The 20,233-nt window shown below is 37.0% G+C and overlaps 1 protein-coding gene across 2 annotated transcripts in view; it reads left to right on the top strand.

The window, feature by feature from the left end:
- A1CF (APOBEC1 complementation factor) overlaps window positions 1–19,040 on the top strand; it is an 80,573-nt gene extending 61,533 nt beyond the window's left edge. The window contains exons 7-12 of one of the 2 annotated variants that reach the window (XM_019035524.4): window positions 3,567–3,664; window positions 7,940–8,213; window positions 10,163–10,368; window positions 13,046–13,182; window positions 14,232–14,380; window positions 17,393–19,040. In XM_019035524.4, the coding sequence (XP_018891069.3) occupies window positions 3,567–3,664; window positions 7,940–8,213; window positions 10,163–10,368; window positions 13,046–13,182; window positions 14,232–14,380; window positions 17,393–17,544 (1,016 nt within the window). In that variant the 3' untranslated portion in view covers window positions 17,545–19,040. The remainder of the gene's footprint in view (window positions 1–3,566; window positions 3,665–7,939; window positions 8,214–10,162; window positions 10,369–13,045; window positions 13,183–14,231; window positions 14,381–17,392) is intronic. The other variant, XM_019035525.4, reaches the window with a different exon arrangement.
- The last annotated feature ends 1,193 nt before the right edge of the window (window positions 19,041–20,233 follow it).

The raw sequence follows: 20,233 nt of genomic DNA on the forward strand, positions 1-20,233 counted from the left end.
ATCTGTCTCTCGCTCACTCTCTCACTTTCTCTTTCTTCTTGGGACTAAAGTGTGTCCAGCGATTTCAGGGCACAGTCTGCAGCTGGTGGCACAACTCTCAGGGCTATATAATGATGTATGGCTTGTTCTTCGTGGCCCTCTGCAAAAAAAAAAAATATGAATTTCAGAACGTGAACAACTAGCAGACATCTGCTGCATTAAGAGGGAAAAGTCAGAGCTAACTAGTTTATCTTGGAAAGTATGTACTGTGCCAAGGCTATACTTATCTAGAAAAATTTCTGGAAACAAACAGAAAAATGACTCTTTAAAAATTCCATTTAAAGTTTAGGTCCCTCAGAGGAACCTACATATTACCTCAAAATATTTGACCACGTATCAGTTTAACCATGATGAACTTGAATAATACTATATTGCCACTCAGAGACACAAAAGATAATTAGAACAAAAATTGAGACCTGAAGATGGTTTGTTCTTCCCCACTGTAGCCTAAGGGTATCTGCTGAATTTCCAATTATAGTCATTCTACAAAATCTGATCTTCCTACAAGAGTTTAGCAGTATTAGAATCACCTGAAGGGCGTGTTAAATCACTGATTGCTTGGCCCATCATGGGTGGGTTCGAGCATTTCCATTTCTATTAAGTTTCCAGGCAAAGTGGATTCTGCTGGTCAGGGCACCACACTTGGGGAACCATGACCCTCTGATAACCTTCCCTTTGGCATGCAGGTGTGTTTCTCCTCAGGTTTATGTGTTGCTGACAAGTTGATAATAAACACAGCAATAATTTTCCAACTCCTTGCATCATGATTTCAGAGGATCTTTTTCTTCTTTGCTAATGGATGATTGAGTAATAATGAGCATTCATATTCTATGGACTCACCCTCTGCCAAATGAGGATCAATTATTAAACAAACTCCTACGCACTAAAGAAGAAACATAATAAAATAAGCCATGTGGTGAATACTATTGTAGAGAAAACCAACTTTTATGACACAGACTCTAACTTTTTAACTTGTCTGTTTTATGAGGCTAAGTTTTTAAATATCAAATTTTCCAAAACCGGATGCATCTGGAAATTATCATCCAACAGTGTAAGATAATTTCAGATATCTGCAAACAGAATTTCAGAAAATCTAAATTCATTATCATCTCAAATGCCACTAACTGGTGTAAATGACAGAAGTTGGGATGTGAATTAACTGATAATATTCCCTTATTCCATGTGTGTTTATAGAGTAGCTCCTGTGTCCAAGGAAGTAGGCAGGAACCAGGTGAAGATGATACCAAGAAGTCTCTGAAGAAGGGTCCTGTTCTCAGGGAGATAACAGACCAGTGAGCCTAGGTGGAGAATGACATTGAAATATGAACCAAGCAAAGACTGGAAAGGTGAAGGTCATCATTGGCCAACGTCTTCCTTCTCAGTTACTAAAACAAGTCATGGGATTAAGTCACGATCATCACCCCATGTGACACTGAAAGGAATGAAGAGACTATATTGGATATTCAGTTAATTGTATGTCCCATGCTTCATGGTCTCAGAGAGCTTTATTTATCCTTAGCCTGGCCAGATAATTTTGCTCTGTATAACCATTGCCATAAGAAGTCAAGGGTCGACTGTTGAAGGGAGTGAAAAGAGAAGTATCACAATGTCTTTAAATTGTCCTTATGTTACAGGCCGACTATCATTCCAAGGGAAGATAATTCTTAGTCATTGAACCACGTGGGAGAGTAAAAACTCTAATTACCTTTGTTACCTTGAATCTAAGAAGATAATGAAACTTTGATAGGGACAGAAAGGACTTCCCCCTCTTCTTTTCCCTGGCATAATGTCTCATCCTATGTTGTCTCCCGGCACTCTCAAGGTACACCCAAGTGAGTGTAGGGATTAAAGAAGATAATTGGCATGCTAAACTAATAGTGGTTAAACAAATTTCCACCTTACCTTCACTCTAAGCAAAAGGTCTATTTTTAAAATTGAGTAAGGAAAAACATTTTAAAAATATAACATCCAACTATCTCGGTACAACTATCTTTTTCATTTTTATATGTTGCCATCATGTTCAGCAGTTCCCTTACATAAAAATAGATAGTTGGTTTGTTTGGGTTTTCTACACAAATAATATAAATAAACTTTGCAAATATTTGTAAAATACCAAATATATCAATTAAAATATGAAAACCCCCTTCATTCTTCCCAACTTTTCTCCCCATTCCTGAAGTAACCTCTGTTAAGAGTTTGGTCTCTATCTTTTCAGTTCACTTTCTGTATGAGTGTATTTATATTTGTGTGCACATATATATGGTTTTGGATTATTAAAAACACAAATGCTGTAATATTGTACTTACTATTTTATAACTTTTTAAAAATTAACAATAGGTCTTGGGCCAGGCACGGTGGCTCATGCCTGTAATCTCAACATTTTGGCAGGCCGAGGTAGGCAGATCACCTGAGGTCGGGAGTTCGAGACCAGCCTGACCAACATGGTGAAACTCCTTCTCTACTAAAAATACAAAATTAGCCAGGCACATGGTGATGCATGCCTGTAATCCCAGCTACTCGGAAGGCTGAGGCAGAAGAATCGCTTGAACCAGGGAGGCGTGGGTTGCGGTGAGCTGAGATCACGCCATTGCACTCTAGCCTGGGCAACAAGAGCAAAACTCCGTCTGAAAAAAAAAATAGGTCTTTAATCTTTCTATGTAACAACATACAGGTCTATTTTCTTTATAGACTCCTTGGTGTTGGTATAAATGCAGCGGATTTAATCACTCATGAAAATAGACATTAAATTGTTTTATTTTTGCTCTTTCAACAGTAGTGTAATTGATATCCTTATGCATGATCCTTGTACATGTGTGTGAGTGTTTCTGTATGAGACATTACTCAAAGTAGAATAGTAGATATTTACATTGTTTCCAATCTTTAGCTATCATGACAGAAAGGCAGGCAACTTATCTTTGTTCCCAGATGTTCTTTCGGAAACAACTTTCTTTTTCTTCTTTTTGTTTTTTATTTAAAGATTATTGGATAAGGATATAGAGAATCCAGTTGTAGTTCCTCTCTGTGTGCACTCTAAATCTCAGTTGCCTTGTCAGAACTGTAGTTACCTAATATTTAAATTTTTAAAAGTAATTTAAAGTTAATTACATAAGACAAAAGAGATAAAGACATTTTGCTGGGGTGAAAAGCAAAAGTAATCACCTAAATATGTTTGTAAAATGATCAATAATTGAGTTCAACTCAATTCAACAAATATTTTACCATGCAAAATGTACTATCTTTTACTTTACATAAAATGCAAAAGAAGATGGAATTCCCACCCTTAGACACCTTGTAATCTAGGAAGTGGAAGACACAAATCCATAACAAATTATAATAAGTCAGAATATAAATTTTATTTTAAAACCTGCAAAAAAAATCTTCTGTTGAATGTTCTTGATGAGATCCGTACTTAAATATGAGGTATCCATAAAAAAAATCAAATACTCTTTGCAGCTAGGTGCTAAAATATATCACTTTCAAGGCTCTCTTAATTTTGTTAATGGGGCAACCTTCACTCTATTTTACAGGTGCTGTGGAGAGGGTGAAGAAAATTCGAGACTATGCTTTTGTGCACTTCAGTAACCGAGAAGATGCAGTTGAGGCTATGAAAGCTTTAAATGGCAAGGTAAGGTAGAAGAAAGAAAAAAATATGCAGATTCCATCCAAGTTTGGTGTGGATATTACATTCAAAAGCACAGTCCTGCAAGCCTGTCTCACTCCAGCCTTCTCTGACATGGCTGCCTCAGTCCATTTAAGATGTACTAAAGAAAAATGATGGAAAATACAATGGAAGTTGGAGATGTACCTAATATATCCAACTTTACCTCTATTTGTTTTTTATAATTTGGATGTCACTGGCCCTCAATATCCATGGAAAGAAGAGATTTAAGTAGATTATTTCAAGATGTTTTTCACAATTCCAGTTTTCTCTCATTATTTCAAAGAGTTTATCATCATTTTAGTGTGGTATTTTAGAAGCTGATGAATTAAAAACATGTCAAGATAGCTGTTATTCTGCCTTCATAGTTTGATCTTCCACTTGGAAAGCTTAGAGTCTCTCACCTTGCCAAGAGTAGGGGCTGGGGAAGCTTCTATATCCTCACTACTGAGTTGTCTACAGAAAGCAATATAATATTTATATATCAAGCCAATAAACATTTAAAACCTTCTGTAGACCACTTATCATGCTAGGATACAAAGAGAATCAAAGATGTTTGGCAAAGAGTTAAAAGTTGGTTGGAGGAATAAGACAACTACACAAACTCGTGCAAAGTATAGGCAAGTAAATATCATAAAAAGAGATAAACGTGGTGAGCAAGTTCAAAGGAAGAAGTGGGCAATAAAGAATAAAACATCTTCATGGATATGAGAAGATAATATTTAAGAGAAGCCACGAAAATTGGGTATAATTTCAAAAATCAAAATATGGAAAGACAGGAAGTCTTACAGGCACAGAATTTGAGAAGAGCAAGACAAGATTGGAGAACAGGAAAATGTGGAGTAACTTGGTTGGAACATAATGCATGTGGGACTGTGTTACCTATTGGATCTGGCATCAGTCAGGGTCCCAAAAGAAAACAAATAGCAAAGGAATTAATTACAAAAGTGCGAGTGGGGACTAGGGAAATCAAAAAAGCGTGTCAGAATTTGGGGCTCACAGCATTCTGGAGTCAAAGGTACAAGGGGCTGGAGAATTAATAGAAATCCTGAAAGGGGAGAGAATTGTGTAGAGCAGATCTCTTTGCAAGAAGTTGCTGGGTGCAGTGGCTCGCACCTGTAATCTCAGCACTTTGGGAGGCTGAGGTAGAAGGATTGCTTGAGCCCAGGAGTGCAAGACCAGCCTGGACAAGATGGCAAGACCTCATCTCTACAAAAAATTAGCCAAGCATGGTAGCATGGACTACTACAGTAGTCCCAGCTACTCTGGGGGCTGAGGTGGGAGGATCTCTTGATCCCAGGAGGCTGAGGCTGCAGTGATCTATGATTGTGCCTTTGCACTCCAGCCTGGGCAACAGAGTGAGACCCCACCATTAAGGAAAGAAATAAAAGAGAAAAGAAAGAAGCAGTGATTTTGGTCAAAGGACACAGTCAGCCCAAGGTGACCTCTCAAAGAGGGGTCCAGCAGAATAAATGCCCCAAATTCACTGTTTTCTCTTCTCCAACCTCCTATCAGTGTTCCCCATTGGCTAAATGCAATCACAATCTAGAAGGCTAAAGAGGACCCCAGGTAGAACAGCTTCCCAGAGCAGAGAGCAGGCTGGAGCTGGTAGGTGGTGAATTCCATAGGCAGTGGATCCAGATGGCAAAGGGAGGATCTCTTAGCCTAGGCCCTTCAGACACTGTGGAGCCTCTTGCATATTAGCTCCTCAGGGGCCCACTCAAACTCAAAAAGTTTGAATACTGGAGGGTGGGGTGGAGAAAGTATTCACTCTGAAATACAAAAAAGAAAACTGCAAAGAAAAACTAATGCATAAGTACATGTCTATAAAGAAAAGCATTATTTCATCTTCATTGATGACCACATTTAGTATCATAAAAGTGTTATTACCTGGAAAACAATTTGTAAGTTAGATTTTCTCTATATGGAAACATTCCTGAGTATACATGATGATTGCTGGGAAGGAACAGCCATCACAAATTAAATGCCAAAAATTACACTGGAATAATTACAATTGAAACATATTCAAATTCCCAATTTTTGCAGCTAGATATTTTTAGAGTAATTATTTACACATATTATTTAGTTAAATATATATTTAATATTATATTTGACTATAATGTGGTATGGAAAAATCAAAAGTAAGTTTTCCTAGGAACTATGAAGGTTTTTGAGCATACATAGAGATATTTATATTTAATTTGTTAGATGAAGTGAGATCTTGAAATTTTTTCTACGATAATTATCACATTTACAATTTAGGAAAATTAGCCTAGTAAGAACTGACTTTTTAATACAGGTGAGAGAAACATGTCATAGAAACTAGTTATAAAGCTATTATAGTCAACCAAATGGGACAAAATAAAGTCTTGAACTTAGGTAGGAATGGAATGTAGGAGACAGCCACATGCAGAACAGTAAGGGATAAATTCAAAGGACACAGGAACTGATTGGAGATAGGGGTGAAAAAGAAGGACAAGTCATTATAAGCTTCCAATATGGTAGGTTGTTATGAAAGTCAGGAAGGGAAGCCTATTCAGAGAGAAAAATGATGAATTGAGCTTCAGAATGATTATTCATTTATTATTTTTGTAAGTCTATGAAGTGAAAGAAATTTTACTAAGCTTGGGCTATACAGATTAATAAGATATTGTCCTAGCTCTGGAAATATCTAAACCAAATAACTAAAATACAATATTGAATTTAAAATGCTTTTGGATGGGACAAAGGAAGGCAGAACAAAATTTGTTACAACAAGATATCTGAATTTGCCACAAAGAATCATTCCATGCAAAACATCTCTTGATATGGAAGTGCCTATAAGCAGAGACCTATTTGGGTCTCTCATCTTCCTCAAGACTGGACTGAAGATATAAAGAATCTTATACCCAAGTTCCTCCCCTATTTTCAGTATGCCAGGTCTACTTTTTCTAATTACATCAACATCAATATAAGATTGTTGAATATCAGCTGGATTCTGTCTGTCTCTCAGAGTATTCCATCTAACTTATTTGACACTGGCTCCTGCTACTAAAAAGTAAGGTAAATACATAATACTGGGGACAAATTGACCAAGAGGCTGAACAAAATGGTCAGGATGACCATGAAGCACAAGCTTTGTCCAGCAGACTTCAATAATCCAGGAACCACTGAGTCACTGTTGAAATCAGAGGGTAAGGGTGCACACTCAGCTGCTGTGAATGGGAATTTCTGTAGAAACACTTTACATAAAAGTGTTCTTTATATAAAACAGAGGATCTTCACATTCTTATTCAAAAACAAAGCCACAAATGCTTTCAGACAATACTTTATTCCTTTGATAATAAATACATCAATCTATCAAGAATTTCTTGAGAGCCATCATTGTTTATTGTGTAGGCAAGCAATACATAGAAGTTAGTAGCACACGTAGATCTACATACATCCATTATCTTTGACATCTGGAGCTGTTTGTAGTCTCAAAATTTGTGTCAGTAATTCTTAAGGACAGGTTTTAAGCAGTGCATGATCTGAGAACCTCAATACTACTCTCACTCCCAACTACTCCTGACCCCTGTCATCCCTGTTTATTAGCTCCCAACTGTTCAGCAGATCAAAAGGTGGCTTCACAAGGAAGAACCTGTGACAGGCAATGCAACAGCCTCCCAGATTCCTCTTCCTTTGGTAGAGCCACAGTATGTCTCTCTTCTCCAGTGAAAACTTACTTGTGTGGCTGCTCTAAGGAGCAAGACAGTTAGCGGGCTATCAGCTGGAATGGCCTGATTTGGCTGCCCATGCTAAATGCTAATAATTGATAAGATTTCGTTATTGGTTTCCTTTCACCTTCATCTTATTGTGCAAGGTAATGGAGATTTTATACCATCCATAACAAACCTAAATTGTCTTGTAGTTATATAATTATATAAATATGTAATTTAAAACACATATATGACCTGATAAAAATATTACATAACTTTCTGTCTCAGTGACTGTACCCAGATTGTAAATTTATAATGAATATGTCAATGGACACTGGCCAATATGTCACTGTCAAACCTGTTGGCATCTTATGCAACTTACCAACAAAATGGCTCAGAAAAAGTTCAACTGGCATACAAAACAAACCTATAAAATGACAAGATACAATCAATAAACCTACAGCAAATAGTCTAACACTTAGAAGGAGTCATGTTATTAGGGCTCAGCCACACTTGGTTATCTTCATGTCATCTCGTGTTGATATTTCTTTGCTCTCTACAACAGGTGCTGGATGGTTCCCCCATTGAAGTCACCCTAGCAAAACCAGTGGACAAGGACAGTTATGTTAGGTATACCCGAGGCACAGGTGGAAGGGGCACCATGCTGCAAGGAGAGTATACCTACTCTTTGGGCCAAGTTTATGATCCCACCACAACCTACCTTGGAGCTCCTGTCTTCTATGCCCCCCAGACCTATGCAGCAATTCCCAGTCTTCATTTCCCAGCCACCAAAGGACATCTCAGCAACAGAGCCATTATCCGAGCCCCTTCTGTTAGAGGTAACACCAGTCAGATCTTGCTTTAGAGTAATCCCAAGATTTCAAATGACTCAAACTGCAGTAGCCTTAGATACATTGGATGGGTCCACTTGGAGAAAAGCACTGAAAAATTGTTTATTAAAAATCAAGTATTGTATCAATAGTTTTCCTTTAATAGGAATCTTTTTCACATTACAACTGGTTATTGAAAAAACGTCATCAGAACATTGTGCAAATGAGCCTAGTGCACAGATTCAAACTTTGCATGGGCCCATAAAATTTGCACAAACTAAAACCTAGTTCTATAATTGTTAGCTTCTTCTATATCACTTGTCCACCACTGTGTAGTCATCTGTGGCTCATTACAACACTTCTGGAATAGACTAGTATAGTCCAGTGGAAACCAATTACCTCAAATAGCAAAACCCTTTCAAGGCATGTGTGTATTTGATGGTGACTCAGTGGCATTGTCTTAATATATAAATCACAAATTATTATAAATATAATCTAACAGACATATGAGATGTTCTCATCTGACCTCCTCCAGGAAATATGTTATACTTTCTTAGAAGCCAAATAATTAAGGACATTACTATATTTCTTTAATACATGGAGAACTGAACAACAAATAGAAAAAAAACCCTCAATCAGACTGCTAATAAAACAATAAATATTTCACATTTGAATCCTGTAAGAATTCTAAATGTTTGAGCAGTTTTCCAAGCTCCATTTCTTCAAGAAAGCTAGAAGATAAAGAAAGCCTTTATTCTATTTCCAAGAAACTAGCTTGTCCCTGTCTTTTTGGCTCCTTCAGATGAGTTTTTCTAGGATGTGGCTAATGCCAACTGAATCCCAGTTCTATCCTCCAAATACGACATGAATCTGGGCAATTCGATAAACTGTGCATTTAAGTCTATTCTTGGGTTTGACTTAGAAGCAAAGAGGCACATCTAGATTACTGTGGAAACAATTATCTCACTATGTTTTACTACTTTTCAGTATAACTAAATTGATCATCTTAGGAGCTCTAGTCTTCAACAGCCTTAAAAGTTTCATACTCATAATTACTTGCCCCAAAATTGTAATGCAAATGAAATAATCAAGATTTCCTTTAAGGTAACTTGTCTATGTGATAATAAATTATATCATTGCAACATTATGCATTTAGAATATAAAATCACCTCATTAACCAATCCATACATTAAATACAAATTGTCAACCAGTTATGATGTCGAAAAAAAAACAAACTCCACTATAATGGAAAAAATGCCTATCTTATAACAAGAAAGGAATCAATGAATGATATTCATGGATGAAGGGTAATCAATTTAATTTTTTATCTCTATGCCACCAATATAAAATCAAAGTAGCAACATGGCAAAACAAAAATCAAAAGGAATCTATGCATGAAACTCAATGGAAATTTAAGCCTCACATTGACCGAACATCAGAGAGCATGGTGAACCTAAAAGCATGCTTTCTAAATGTTTGTTTTACAATAAGTCATTGGAAGTGGGATAATTAGGGAAGCCAGAATTTATTTCTGATATACTGATCAGTGACAGTCTCTATGCAAGACCGATTTCAAAATAAGTGGTCGCATTATGTTGGAATGTTCTAATAAATACATTCCCAGTCTTTATTAGTCTGTATAAAATATCAAGAAAAGGTTACCTAAAGACAAAAATTGCAAATTTTCTATCCCAAAATTTTTAAGTTGTTTGTGTACTTATCAATAGTATTGTACTTATCAATGGCATTGTTTTCTTCTGAAGGTAGTTTTTCAAAAAAGAGAGACACCTATGTTAAACCTTACCTTATGTTGAGTTTCATTACATTAGAATCCTAGAGTCTCCCACCCATCTTCAGGGCAATAATCAACGTGAATTGGGCTAACTTTTCCATTACAGTAAGATTCAGGGTGATTTTCTGGTGGTTTGATTCAGTTTAATGCCTTCTTACGTTCCTAGAAATTTACATGAATGTACCTGTAGGGGCTGCGGGAGTGAGAGGACTGGGCGGCCGTGGCTATTTGGCATACACAGGCCTGGGTCGAGGATACCAGGTCAAAGGAGACAAAAGAGAAGACAAACTCTATGACATTTTACCTGGGATGGAGCTCACCCCAATGAATCCTGTCACGTTAAAACCCCAAGGAATTAAACTCGCTCCCCAGGTAGGTAATGTTATTCCAGAAATAGTTTCTTTAAGTTGTGCCAATGAGCATCATTCACTTTTATCAAATGATTTGACTTGATCCCTACTCAAGCTATGGGTTTTTTTCTTTTAATATATAAAGCATCCAATGAATGTCACAGTCTTTGAAGGAATGCTGGGCATCAGGTGCCATTATTCTATTATAGGTCCTTTCTCTTTTTTAAAAAATCATAAAGTCTAACACCTTGAACAATATTCCACTGAAATGCAAAGAATCTGAGAGCTATTAAGAATTATCAACCCATACCCGAAATGAGGCAAAGACCCCATCTCAGAATAAATGCCTATTGTATGTGAGCCAGGTTGGTTGGCAAATGAAGAGTATTATGGCAGTGCCCTGAATAGACCATTTAGGACATCTTTTCTTGGAAATACTGTATCTAAGAGAAAACTCCACCATGATATCTGGGTGAATTATTAACTATGAGATGTCATCAGTCATACCAAATTAACTCTTCCTCCATAGTTATATTTTGGCAGTGGCATTACAGAGAGTTTTTACTGTGTTCATTTAACAGTTCTAAGTTTCCACACTTCAACATTAACCTGTGGTTTTTATTATTGGAAAATTAAAAGCTATGAAAGTTTCAATATGGAAACTGACTCCCGGGGTTAAAAATAAAACAAAACAGAGTCTATGCTAACCCTGAGACTGTTCCCTGTTGGAGTGTGATAGGTGCTGATCTCTCTGAAATACATTTTGGCTGAATAATCAGAGTTACAGTCTGTGTATCTTGAAGGAAACTTCCCTATTCCCATGACAAAGGTGGGCTTATAGCCTCACATTTATGGAAGTAGCCCTTATAATTTCAATACAGAAGAAAACTGGTTTTCTAAAAGCTCATCTTGGGTAATTTTTTAATGGGATTTCTGGCTTTCTTTTATGCACAAATTGGCTTATCTAAGGTTTCTGCTAGCCCCACCCAGGGAATTAAAAAAAAAAAAAAGCCTATCAGACTGCTAAACAGCAATCATTTGTTCACATAAGATTTAGTAAACTTCTCTTATGCACCGTGTAGTGCGCTAGGTGCTGGAGATGTAGAAGTGAATATAACAAAATCCTTATCATGAAAAATTAGGTGGCAATCCAGTGGGAAAAAACTGACACGTAAACATATAATTATAATGAAATCTGGAAGTGATATGATGAAGTTTGTTCAGAAAATATAAAAGCCACTCATCCAGTTTCTCTTAGGTTAAAACCCAAAACAAAAAACCTGATTAAAGTACTGGAATACTTAGAAATATTTTAAGAAAATAAAAAATAGTAGTCGCAAATTCTGTATAATAATAGTTCTGAGAGCTGCAATAGTATGAAAAGAGATCTCTTCATTTTACATTAAACTCAAGTTAGAAATTCATCATGTCTTTTATTAGTGAGTAACAATCTCTATCAATTAATAAAAGTTCTTTAATTTGTGTCTGACCTTCTACAACTATGGCTTAGAAATGAAGACCATGCAACCACCAACCAACACAGATGGGGCCTAAACAATCCCAAAGTAGAGTTGTGAACTTCCAGCCAGAAGCAGAGAGACAAGCCCTTTCCTGCAAAGTCAGCAGTGAGAGCTGGTGTTCCTTCCGCCCAAGTTTGCTCACCTGGCATAAACAAGCAGGCATAATATCTACCAGCAAAAGCTCCTTTATTATTGCCCAAGAACTGTAGAGAATGCTCTGAGGATTACAAGAGATCCTACACAACAAGAGTATTAAAAAGAAAATATCAATAGAAAAAACAGTAACAATCTACAAATTAATAAACTGGAAAATATCATGCTATTGCAGCTGGGTTAGTTAGTATAAATGAGGTAAGAAACCTCAGAGACACATCCTGAGACATTGTTCTGTCTTGCAGAGTTATTTTCTCAGGCTTATGCCCTGCTTTCCACAGTCTACTGAATCTGCTGACTAACGAGAGCATCGGGACCTCTGGACAACCAAAAATGGCTTCAGAATAAAGAAACTATGAATCTTTAGAAAATATTCAGTTTGGAGTAATTACAGAAGAAAAAACATGCAGGAGGATGCTAAAAAGCATATTGTCATTAAGAAAACAAACAAACAAACAAAAAAGCCAGAAATAGTGTCTTACCAAACAAAAACATTGCAACTGTCAACACCCATCTAGGAACGCTCGATAAATACCAAGCATTAAACTTTTTAATTCTATTTTTATGAAATTGTGAGATTAAAACCCTATGACGAATGTCACGAAATAAAAATATATTCTTAGGCTATCATCTCTAAACCATTATAAACACAGAGATTGAGAGTAATAATGAGTAAATCTATACAAATCTATACATACAGTGTTGGAGCAACAATTTTTACAAAAACAAATATTCCAAACAAATCATAAAATTAAGCTTTTGGTAAAAAGTTACAGCTAATGGACTAAACTAAAAACATATTACAGTAAATGGTGTGAAAGTGATTTTATGAACTAATAGACCTAACATTTTAAATGGAGTTCAAATTGAGTTCATCTCAAATTTTATGAGTCATTAAATCATGTGGCATTTTATATCTTCAGATACTAGCTTGAACTCTGAAAATTAGAGTTTAAAAACCTGAAAACTTGGGAAATAATGTGAATGTGTCATTTGAGGGGGAAATAACTTTTTTTATTCTTGTAGATATTAGAAGAGATTTGTCAGAAAAATAACTGGGGACAGCCAGTGTACCAGCTGCACTCTGCTATTGGACAAGACCAAAGACAGCTATTCTTGTACAAAATAACTATTCCTGCTCTAGCCAGCCAGAATCCTGCAATGTGCGTAACTTCTCCAAATTCCTTACCATTTTAGAGCAGGATACACTTACAAATTAAATGCATTTAGTCACCATCTAAACAAGATACTGAGGTCTACTACCTACTCATTTGTCATTCAATGCAAATATTGAGATGTGTAGTTGGGATGTGCCAGCCATGAAACCAGCATATAAAGGCCCCCAAATTTCATATACACAATGAAGGTTGTGTAGTATCACCAGCCAGTGGAAAACAGTCTGTAGTGTAAAATGTAATCGAAATAAAAACTATAGCCCATTCTTGGCTGGGCATGGTGGCTCATGCCTATAATCCCAGCACTTTGGGAGGCTGAGGCAGGTAGATCACTTGAGGTCGGGAGTTTGAGACCAACGTGGCCAACATGGTGAAACCCCGTCTCTACTAAAAATAGAAAAATTAGCCGGATGTAGTAGCCGGTACAGGCAGGCGCCTGTAGTCATAGTTACTCAGCAGGTGCCTGTAGTCATAGTTACTCAGCAGGCTGAGGCAGGAGAATCACTTGAACCTGAGAGGTGGAGTTTGCTTAGATTGTACCACTGCACTCCAACCTGGGCAATAGAGTGAGACTCCATTTCAAACAAACAAAGCTATAGCCCATTCTTTCATCTGTGCAGTGTTTAGGTTGAAGCATATGAAACTACCATTTTATACATAATAAGACAATGGCCCATCATTTAATTTTGGACCAAAGATATGACCTCTCTGTTAGTGGATATCACCTCCTGAATTTTACCTTGAGCCTGCATTTCTATATATTTTAGGAACAATTTGTTTCACTTGTGCTTTAGAAAAGCCATGTAGTGAATTACTTGTATGTCCCAGGAATGTCATCAACCACTGATGTTCTAGATCAATTTGTAAATATTTCTACATGCAACCTATATTTAGAAGCTTTATAGCAAACAGAATGAAAAACACCCACTCAAAATACCACCATCCAGTCATCTTACAAAGCTGATAGTGCCTTAAGTTTTCACCTCACTCAGTTGTACCAGTTTAAAAATGCCTACCCTGACTGACTTGCTTTCCAGCCACCCTTTCACACCTCCAAAGCTGAGTGCCTTTGTGGATGAAGCAAAGACGTATGCAGCCGAATACACCCTGCAGACCCTGGGCATCCCCACTGATGGAGGCGATGGCACCATGGCTACTGCTGCTGCTGCTGCTACTGCTTTCCCAGGTATGGGAAAATTGTGCCAGAAATGGCGCTCTGCAGAGAGTATTTGGGAAACCCTTTTTTGGTACCATTGAATCACAGAAATGTTTGTGTACCCTACTTACAGCAATCTGACTTGCACCACCTTGGGACCAAAAAGAGTTTCCCAAATGAGTGACTCATTAAAACACGAGGCAAGAAAATCAAGCTGGGCAGCAGAGTGGGTTCTGGTCTCAGCTCAGCTTTAAACTGCTGTGTGATCTTGAATGAGTCAGTCTCTCTGAGTCTGGTTTGTTTTGGTTTTTACTTTTAGTACGAGAGTTTGAAACTACCTATAGATATATGATGTTTATTGGAGATCTTACTGTGTGCTAGGCACTCACTTAAATGGTCAGGAAGCGTTATAATATCTTAGTAATACTCATGATACCACCAAGAGTTAGGTTCCATCAGAAAGTCCGGTATACAAATGAAGAGCCCATGTACAGAAAGATTAAGTAATTTGGCCACTGGCAATTAGCTTTTCAGCAATCTTTTCTCCCTCTCCAGTCTTCAATCTACTTTTATTAATTTGATTTCAAAAAAGATTTTTTAAAGTCAAAAATTTTGTGAGAGTGAGAGACAGACAGAGATCCTTTCAATATGTGAATAATCAGGACTCAACTCAATTTATTTGTTCTATAATTTTGGTCTGGGGCATATGCCGATTGCTTAAAGCAAAGCCTATCCGTGGATCAACAATGCCTTCAGAGGTCATGTTTTAAAAGATCTGTCCCCATTTGTTATGTACCCACAACAAATGGTAATAATTAAAAATGAATCCTTTAGGGATTGAAGGGGACCAGGCAAGAAAGTTGTTTAGGAAATTTTTTCTCAGCTGAAAATTTTTTATCCTTTTTTTTTAGTAAAAGATTATTTTTATTAAAGAAATCTGTCATTTTTTTACTTCTCATTGTGTCAGCGTGTGCCACATAAGTCCAAATTAGAGCTCTAAGTAGACCTAGAAACATGATATTCTTATTTATTAATTAATTCATATATTGGTCATGCGTAGGTGTGAGAAATTTTATATTCCTCACACCCACTGCACCTGGGGCTCCTTCTCAGTAGTGTTTTTTGGTTTTGGGGTTTTTTTTCTCAAAAGTTTTGAATATATCCTCCATTCTGGCCAGTGGGGCTAACATTAATGATGTTTCACATCTGAAAGTGACCTCAATTCTGGCTTTGTTTCTCTGTAAGAACATGGAGATGCTCTGTGGTGAGTCCCTCGAAGGTTACCAAGGTAACAGCTGACACTGCAGAGGGCAAGGTCCTTCCTGGGCAGTGTGGGGCCAGCAGCCAGTGCTTGCTTTCCGCATAACAGGGTGTTTACATGTCCATTTACTCAGGATGCCTGCCAGGGCTTCTCAGTTCCTAGAGAAAGTTGAGCCCCTGTCTTACAGAAAGCTGCACCCCAAAGACACCTAACAAATGTACTATTAAACTAATGAGCCACTGTCAGAATTTTAAAGTTTGCTTTCACATTGGAAAGGATTTGCTTTTACCCAAGAATGTTTTATCTTATTCTCACTTCCACTGGCTTCTGTGAGAAGTTAAAAATATTTAGGGCATGAGTGTTGTCTTGGGAATGCCTAAGAATCTGAGAGCTTCTCTTATAACTTTGCTGTGGAGTCAAGCAAAGAATAATAGGCTCCAAAGGAAGAATCAGTTTGAAACCCAAACACCCTGGCACTTAACAAATTGACCAAGTTGAAAAAGAAAATTCAAAATCCCTAAAGGTAAAATCTGTGCCACAAACACATGCATGCATGTGTGCACACACTCACACAGTTACATTACTCACTTAGTTTAGAAATACTGTTTCCAAAACCATGAAAGTAACTGTTAACACATGTCTCCTATCCTTGGAAAATGGACCAAACTTCACTAGTGCATTAATCAGCCTTACTGACCAAAGTGAATGCACCAAGAGTAGATTCAATTTTTGTTCAAAATAATCCAACCAGCTTCCTGCCACCACTTTCTGAGAAGCCACTAGAAAAAAATCAATGTGTCTGGGGTTGGGCAGGCTTCTACTGCACATAAACTAAATGGGGTTTAAAACAACAATGAAAAATAGGTGCCCATTTGTACTTAAGTATACTTCTCTCTTTTTCTTGCTATCTTTTACAATTTCTGGATAATCTCAGAAATACTCAGGTTTTAAACTAAAACAATACAGAGAAATAATGCTTTAGATAGTAGCTAATATGCTCTCTTCTTCAAAAGTGAATGCTCATCCACTAGACACAATGCTAACATGAAAGCGCATAGATTATTTTTTTAATTCTCAGGTACTTTGGTTCTCTGAGGCGGAGAACCAGCATCAAGGCCTCTGAATACAACAAGTACAGGCTTGATGAGGGGCTTGGGAGGTAAGAAGGTGCTTTTGCCATTCATAGTTACATCTAAATATGGACAGGTTAGGCATTTGCTTTTAAGGTATTATGGAAAAGCACACTTAACCTTTACAGTATTTCTCCTACTGATCTCCCAGTCTTTACACATCTTCTTGGGTAAAGGCAAATGTTTTAAATGTTTCATTTAGGCAGGTGTGGGGTTACAGGAGAACCAGTCCCACAGATCCCCACCTCCCCACATACCATGCCCAGCCAGCCCCTCAGTCACCTTTTCTCATTTATAAATTTGGAGACCCTCAAAAAGCTATAAATCACAAGCTTTAATGAACTCAGTATCCTGTTAAGTTTCTCTTTCTTGGACCCTATCCCAAGCATCTTTAATTCTCTTAAGTATAAAGTGATTCTGACACAGGTGGTTGACCCCACTTTAGGGAACATTGTCCTAGGACTGTTTAAATATCATTGAAAATCACTGAGTCCACATATTGTGTCCTTAAGGACACTTTTTAAAACATATATATTAACTTTTAGCTTTAAGCAATATGTTAAATGTTCGTATTTCTAAAAGAAGACAAATAAGCCAAAAGGGAGCAAATGTGAATTCCTTTCATCAAGTTTTCTCTGCCTCTTCCTCCAGGATATGCTGTCCCTAATGCAACTGCACCCGTGTCTGCAGCCCAGCTCAAGCAAGCGGTAACCCTTGGACAAGACTTAGCAGCATATACAACCTATGAGGTCTACCCAACTTTTGCAGTGACTGCCCGAGGGGATGGATATGGCGCCTTCTGAAGATACTTTTTTAAATTTAAGAATAAGACACACAAAACTCTATTAAAAAAAAAAAGAAATAAACCTCTAACTCGGTCCCCCAATGATCATAAATAATATGTTTCCTAAAGAAATGCCTTTCCAGAGACTGTATAGCTTATACCAATTATAGAATCATGAAGTAAGAACGTTATTCTGAAATGAAATCAAATGTTAAAGAGCCTTTTGTTTAACAGAAAGCTGGAGAGCCACTGCCCCAAAAGTTGTTCTTCCAGTCTTCCTGAGTGTTTGGGGAGTATGTTTACAAATCCTGCCAGGGTGAAGAGAGATCCTGTAGCTGGCAAGATTTGGGAGGGATGGAGCAGACCTGGGCAGTCAGTAATAATCAAGGGAAGCCAAGTAAACTCCAGAGTCTTACCTCTGGCTCACAGCTGCTTTTGTGATACACAAAGTCACAAAGAGGAAAAGGGAAGGGAGGAGGTTGCTTTTCAAAATGCATTCACCATGGCTCACTGTGTGGGGCATGATTGCAGGCCTGAGCTCATGAAAGACTGTCCAAGATTTTGTGGGTTCAACCTCTCTTCAGCCTGAAAATTCCATCCAGTCGATTTGTCACAGATCAGGATCTTCCTGTCCCCTGCAGCCCATGGGGACTTCCTAGAAATAGATATGATATGTTGTAGATGTGGTTAAAACAAATCCAGGCCCCATTGTTTATTCAGCTCATTAGTCCACACCTATTTTTCCCTAGAACTCCTACCTTTTCCAATAATCATGCCAGCATGAAATGACCTTTTCTACTTTAAAATTTTTTGACTTGTTCACATTACTTGATTTTCATCATCTCAGACTCATTTTTCTCCTACCTAATATCATAAAAAAGTAAATCAGATATACAGAATATCATTTATGATACTTCTTCCTTTCAGCAAATTGACTGAAAAGTCATTTTAAAGAGAGAAGTGCAGATTTGCTCTCATTTCTTTGATATTGTTGCAGTATCCACCCCACCATCTAGCAATCAGAGACGCTTATATTAACTTGGGATTAGCTTTGAATTATCTAACCCATTTATTTTAAATCTGCCAGGAAATCCTCTAACTTTCCTTCCTTTTTGTTTCAGTAAGTATCAGGCAGCTTCACCATACCTGGCTCCTTTTGTCTTGAAGCTGCCACAGAAAAATCTTACATCAATCATTGCTGATTAGAAACTGTTTCAGACAATCAGCATGGGTGTTATTTACCAAATTCCCCCTAGAGTCCTAGGCCTCTTCTCCAGAAATATCTGATGATGAAGCAGGGGGAGGGCAACGGTGCTACAAAACACAGAACAGAGGTAAAGAGAAGGCACTACTTTCTTGCCATACTTGTAAATGATTGCTTTGTTCAAACATAAATAATCTTAAGTCCAACACCAAATACCTGTTACTCCTACATCAGTCTCATTAGTGGTTTAAGACACAGTACTAGAATTTTCATTTTTTAAAGTCCCTTGGCCCTTAAAAAAATTTACAGAACACAAAGGAAAACATAAACACAAAGACATGGAAAATTTTGTCAACTCCTTAATGGAATTCTGTGATCAAAAAGCAGGCCAGATTCTAATCAAAATCAGGTAAATTTTAATCACAATCAGAAGTACTTGTAACATTTCAGTTGTCCTAACTCCAATGAGATAACAAAGCCTCCAAGGCTACAGCTGAAACTCTGAAAGGCCCTGTGCTTTCTACTTTACATTTAGCTTCTAATATTTCCTAGGACAGTAGTTCCCAAAGTAGGCTGTACATTAGAGTCTCCTGGAGAGCTTTTTAAATGCTCATGCCAATAACATATCTCATAAAATTTACACTAGAATTTCTTTGGATGGGTGCCTGGCATCAGTATTTTTTAATGATCCCTAGGTGATTTCAATGTGCACCTAGGTTTGGGAATGGCTATATTCTTGTATTTATACTCTATCTCTTTATTTCTTTTCCTTTTTATTTCACTTTTAGTAAATAGAAAAATGCAATTAAAAAATTATCTAAGTTAAGACAAATAGCCAAATCATATTTATCCCATAAATAGTATGAATTTAAATGTAACTTATGTAGGCTTCAAACTAACTCTAAAAATGAGAAAGTGAAACAATCTTGTCCTAAAACAATTCTTAGATCCAAATTTACACTCCCCTACAGATCTGCTTTTATTCTCAAAGACAGTGATTACACTGACATAACAAATGTCCATTGGGGCAGGCAAATTTCTACTGAGTCTAAAAAGCATTCCAAATTCTAGGAGCAAAAGTTCTGATTTTCCTTAAAATCTTTGCAAATAAACAGCAAAGGGTATTCTGGATGTCTTGTCAATGCAAATTAGGTTTGATTTAGAGAAGTTTTAAATTTAATCGCAATAAAAAGATTAGTTAATACATGAATCTTTTTATGAGAAAAAATCATTATTCTGGATAAAGTCATAATTGTTTTTTTACAATATTAAGAGCAGACACCTAAACATACAATAATACCAAAGTATTGAGAAAATTACCACTGGAACACCATCTCAAGTTATCACACCATTTACCTCTTTAAAGCCAGTTTTGTATAAGTAGGTAGAAGTGGTTTTGGTTTTTTTTGCTAAAATTTTACTTTGTTTTAGTAATATCTAGGGAATACTTTGAATTCCATTAAAATACATTCATAGAAAGTGTTAATGTGTCTACCATGCCATA

This window comes from Gorilla gorilla, chromosome 8, assembly GCF_029281585.2.
Source record: "Gorilla gorilla gorilla isolate KB3781 chromosome 8, NHGRI_mGorGor1-v2.1_pri, whole genome shotgun sequence".
Taxonomy (NCBI): Eukaryota; Metazoa; Chordata; class Mammalia; order Primates; family Hominidae; genus Gorilla; species Gorilla gorilla.